This window comes from Saccopteryx bilineata, chromosome 2, assembly GCF_036850765.1.
Source record: "Saccopteryx bilineata isolate mSacBil1 chromosome 2, mSacBil1_pri_phased_curated, whole genome shotgun sequence".
NCBI lineage: Eukaryota > Metazoa > Chordata > Mammalia > Chiroptera > Emballonuridae > Saccopteryx > Saccopteryx bilineata.
Window position 1 is genome coordinate 316,841,961 of NC_089491.1, and position 5,354 is coordinate 316,847,314.

Consider the following 5,354-nt stretch of genomic DNA (forward strand, 5'->3'; position numbering starts at 1 on the left):
CACAATGTCAAGATGTTAGACAGCATTTGGGGCCATATAGTGAGAGGATGCTGAGTGACTGTGGGGTATGAGAGAAATGAAGAGGAGAGAAATGGGGTTTTAGAAGTATATTATGGCCTGACCTGTGGTGGCGCAGTGGATAAAGCGTTGACCTGGAACGCTGAGGTCACCAATTCAAAACCCTGGGCTTGCCTGGTCAAGGCGCATATGGGAGTTGATGCTTCCTGCTCCTCCCTCCCCCTTCTCTCTCTCTCTCATTCTCTCTCCTCTCTAAAAATTAATAAAAGAAAATTTTAAAAAAAGCAAAGAATAAAAAAAAGAAATATATTATGGGTTATGAACTGGATTCTTTACAATATTTTTAAAATCTTTATGTATTGATGTATGATTCCCTTCCCAGTGAATAAAGGAGAGAGAAAGAGAGACAGGAACATTGTTCCATTCCAGTGTGTGCCCTCACCGGGGATCAAACCAGTAACCTCTGTACTTTGAGCTGATGCTCTAAGCAACAGAGCTACCAGGGCAGAGCCAATCTTACAATATCTTTTTATCCACATAATGTTTTTATTTTTATTCAACTATAAAGCAACCAGTAGAAATAAGACAACATTCAGCAACTCCAGACTGGCATTTGTTATACCAACGAAGACTGATCAATTTAACAGATACAGACTCAGGATTTATGAAAACCCCTCAGCTAGACACCTATGCCTGAAAACGAAAACGACTCTACTGTTTTTCCCAGTACTGCTCTTTGACGGAGCAGAAGCAGGATACTGACACCTAGAAACCAATCTGAGATGTACCGTGTTGGCGGTTAGTGGCTGTGCCAGCCTTTGTTGTCTGGTGGAAAACCGGGCTATAAAAACATCTAGAATATGCCTCCATGCACATATGGAGTCAGGCTCATAAACATAGAGGCAATAAATCTTTTCTTTTCTTAATCTCCCTTAAAATTTTTTTTGATGCTCTGCACTATTACTATAGGCCTGTTCTTCTTACCTAAACTTTTTCTCCTTTAAATTCTGCGTTGCTATTCTTATATTAACAATCTGATGGCCACATCATTTACCAAAACAGTCCCCAAAAATGTAGCTCAAATTTGATCAAAACATAAACCAGGGTACGTGACCCTGTACAATTATAAAGGACAGGCAGAAGGTAAAGTCACCCTACAGCACTACCTGCTCAGGTCTCACCTGTGAGCATGGGAACAGGGAAGAAGAGACATCTACATGCATCACTGAACTCGAGAATTCTGCTTGGGGCCCCTGGGCGATGTCTGTCTCCTGGCTTCCCCTACTTCCCAGACAGCTGCTCATAGAGCTTAGACACATAGTCGTCCCATTCTGCCTGGTAACACGTGTTGGCCACTGGGGACCCGAGCTCGTGCATTTTGTGGAAAGATGCCACCTTGAATTCATCACGGTGGTCTCCAGACCGGTTGCTGAGAATGGGCTCGTCACATTTCAGCGGCTTGCCCTGCTCATAAACCAGCCAGACGTAGCGGTGGAGGCCTGTGCCCTTAGGAGGCCCAGAGCCCACATAATCGGAGAGGACTGTGCCACTGCTGATTGTCATTGCCCTTCATGTTGACCGCCAGGAAATGGTGCCATTTCCTATATTTAGGGTCCTTCTTGCTTGGAGCATCTGGGTCTGTCAGGACAAAGGTGTAAAGTTTACTTGAATCAAGGCCATTCCATGTAATACTGGTAGGCTGATTCTTCACCCCGGTGGGTGTCAGCACTTTGTCCAGCTCATTGATCTCCGCCCTGGCATATTTGACCTGCAGTGAGTGCTAAGGCTGTTCATCCACTTCTTGCAGGCTCAAGGGCTCGGACCACTGGCTGATGTTCCCTGGCACTGCGGGCCGAGTGGTAGGACAACCGGGAAAAATATGCGAGAGTCCTGGACTTACAATATATTTTGATAAGACTGCTAGGCTAGGTTTCTAGGATGCCATTCTCTGCAAAAAATTGTACCACTTCAGGAATTTTTCAGTTCTGTGTGCTTTATATATATATAAGCGACTCCTAGACAAAGATATAGACAGATATAATCCAAACTCAATGTGGTTATCCCTGGAAAAGGGTGTGGAACTGGAAGTCAAAAGGTAACTTTTAATTTTTATCCATAAATGTTTTTACTATTTTAAGTTCATGCCACTTACCTAATTTTTTTAAATAACAAATATAAACAGCATTTCATGCTCATGTTAATTGCAGACTAAGCAGCACTTGACTTCTTACAATTATGGTTCCAAGCAAGGCTGTTCCCAGCTCTGAGTGGGTGTCCAGGGGCTGGGCTGCAAATTCATGAGATTCGAGAGAGGGACAGAGTCTGATTTATGGTGCCACAGGTGGATTTAGACATTCAAAGGCAGCATAGCAGTCAAGATGACTTTCTGCATATGTCCCAGGGTGTCTCAAAAGAGCTTGCTTAGAGGCAAACATGCAATTGCCTGCACTTGTTCATCCATATGTTTATGCATTTGCCAAGCATTTTATCTCTTGTTTTCATGCCCCAGGCCTTGTGGGGTTGCTTTGAATAGCAGTTATCCCTCTTCCTATATTTTTAAGGTGTGTTTTTATAGTATCTAGTTGTAAAAATCCACCCCAAAGCCTCTAGAGTTAGCAAAGTAATGGAAAAAGACATGCTTCTGTGGAAGGATGATTGGCATTGGGATCCAGATGCCCCTCCCACGAGGCTCAACTTCCTTTAGGAGACCTCTCACTATCAGGGCCATTTCCCCAGGGCTGACATGGGAAATATCTACCTGCTTCAGGGAGCCCTAGCTTCTTCCCTCAGGCCTTTACCCTATGGCCTCAGGAGGGCATGCCTATCAGATGAGAAAATGAAACCTATAAAGCCACCATGGAGTCAAGCCCCTAGCACAGTAGCAGGGACATCGTTCAGTGACACTCCTGAGCCAATCTGATTTCACACTTCCTTCAACATCCAGAAAGATGAACTCTGAGTTTAATTATATTCAGAGAACACACTACCGTCAAGATCCTGTCATGGCCAAAACTTCTCCTCAAACTAATCAGAGGGCAAGCAAGAAGCATCCTTCAGCCTCCAAATCTCCACACTCAGATCCTGCTAACTTGCAGAGGGAAGCTTAGGCACAGCATTCTAGAATGCATAGGAACCCCACGCTGGGATTGCACAAGCTCAGTCTGTTTGTTTGCATTTATATGGCCCTTTCTTCTAATTGAGAAGCAAGAGTAAGAGAGGAAGGCAGAAGAGTTTCTGATGGAAAAACATGGGTCAAATGAACAGACAGGAAGTCACTGAATTGCATTCAAAACTTTATTCTTGCCAAAGTTTGGGTACTGCGCTAACTCTGGCAGGCTGCCTTGATAAAGAAGCAAAGTGCAGAGATGAACCAGTGAGGTTCTCCATCACTGGGAAGACAGGGAGGGGCAGGGCTGGTGCAATTCCAGAAGGTAGAACAGGCAGGGAATTTGGGGGCAGAGCTGTTTTTCTGCATTTAACAGCAGCAGTCATCCTCACAGTCATCCTCACATCTCTCACAGCACGCAGGGCCTCGGGACCTCATGGGAATAATTCCCAAACAGCCACACCCAGAGCAGCAGCACCCATGGCTGCAGCACCCAGAGCTGCAGCACCCGGAGCTGCAGCACCCAGAACTCTCACAGCAGCCAGCGGATCCTGAGCTGCAGTTCTGGGGCCGCTGGACCCAGCGTCTCAGGGGACTCACCCCGAAGGTTCGGGGAGCCAGGCAGCTGTAGCTGATGGAACAGGGAGCAGAGCATGGATCAGGGACGCAGGCCTGGGTGGCCGAGCCACTTGCAGGAGCCTGAACATAGTAGGTCTGGCAGGGAGAAGGACGCTGGACATAGCACGTCTGTGTCTGGCAGGGAGTTGGGCATTTCACACAGGTCGTCTGGCATGGAGCTGGGCACTTCACATACGTCTGGCAGGGAGGTGGGCATTTCACATAGGTCATCTGGCATGGAGCTGGGCACTTCACATACGTCTGGCAGGGAGGTGGGCATTTCACGTAGGTCATCTGGCATGGAGCTGGGCACTTCACATACGTAGGGCAGGGTGCTGGACACTTCACACAGGCTTGAGGTGGACATGGAGTTGGGCATTTCACACAGGTTTGAGGCGGGCACGGAGCCGGGCATTTCACAGAGGTAACGGTACTTTGCACATCCCCCAATCCTGAACCTTTCACACAAGATAGAGGGAACTGTACCTGCTTTTGCTGTTCACACATCTTTCTTTGGTTCTGAAAATCTGAAAAGAAAGATTTCATCAGAACAAGGAAGATTTCAAGGGGCACTTGCAGCATCCCCTTTAGATAGAGTAAGCAGTAGCCTTTTAAGAAGGTCACAGATACCCAGAAGCTGTCAACCAGTGTTAAGGCAGACTCAGCCATCCTCAGCTCTCTTACTCTTTTATCTGGCTGTGACTTGGGATAAATTACCACTCACTACTGAACCTCAGTTTTCACAATGGAAAATAAAGCACTTAAAAAAGTGATGTGTGCATTTCTACCCAACTCTGTAAGCCTCCTCTTCCCTTACTCACTTCACTGTCTCCATTGAATTCTTCTTAGGAAATTGCTGTTTCCCACTGATTTTACCTTGCCATCATTCATTCAAGAATGCTTTCCTTCCTTCTGCCCAGCCAGGCATACCCAGGGAAGGCAAATTCATGTCATTAGACCTCAAGCCAACAAACATGAGCCTCAAGCTGAGCCTGGCAGAGCCCAACAAAGCCAAATTTGAGTGTGTTTTCACCATTTGCTCTTTGGATCAGCTAGTATCACTTCACCTCATTAATGGACACAAGAAAGGACTGCACCACTGCACTCAGAGAAAAAGGACAGTGACCTAGTTCCCTGAAAATCCCTTCTGCCGTAGGCCTAATGGCTCAGCTCATATGCCTTTATCCCACCAATCCTCCAGGCTCATTTCCTCCCTGCTACTGCCTCAGCTCCCTCCAGTGGCTTCCCTCAGCACCCAGGCCTGAGTCTCCTGCCCCACAGCTCACCACGCCAGCTTCATCAAGGCTCTCTTTTGTACTGTGTCATTATCCCTAGTGCAGAGACTTACCCTCTTTGCTGACAGGAGCAAGACTGGGAGAAGCCAGTGATCTTAGAAACTGGTAGCAGGGGAGACCTTTTATAGTGCAGCAGTGAGGTACTTTAATGGCATCTGAATGAAGCACCAGTGATCATGAGGACAAGGGCTGGCATTGCATTGGTAAGATTCCTCCCCAGTATGCCTGGCCATTCAGTCACAGGGCATGTCTCTGCTTGACACTGAATTTTCCTAAATACGAGATAAATGATTCCTGTTACCTTCTTCATGAAACAA

General features: G+C 46.7%; 1 protein-coding gene and 1 pseudogene across 1 annotated transcript; both read right to left on the minus strand.

The window, feature by feature from the left end:
* Positions 1-944: 944 nt before the first annotated feature.
* Positions 945-2,491, minus strand: LOC136322586 (phosphatidylethanolamine-binding protein 1-like; annotated as a pseudogene).
* Positions 2,492-3,352: 861 nt separating this feature from the next.
* KPLCE (KPRP N-terminal and LCE C-terminal like protein) lies at positions 3,353-5,110 on the minus strand. The gene is made up of 2 exons (XM_066255220.1): positions 5,091-5,110; positions 3,353-4,269 (listed from the first exon to the last, which is right to left on the minus strand). The coding sequence occupies exon 2, from the start codon at positions 4,247-4,249 to the stop codon at positions 3,494-3,496; it is 756 nt and encodes a 251-aa protein (XP_066111317.1). The 5' UTR covers positions 4,250-4,269; positions 5,091-5,110; the 3' UTR covers positions 3,353-3,493.
* Between the last annotated feature and the right edge of the window lie 244 nt (positions 5,111-5,354).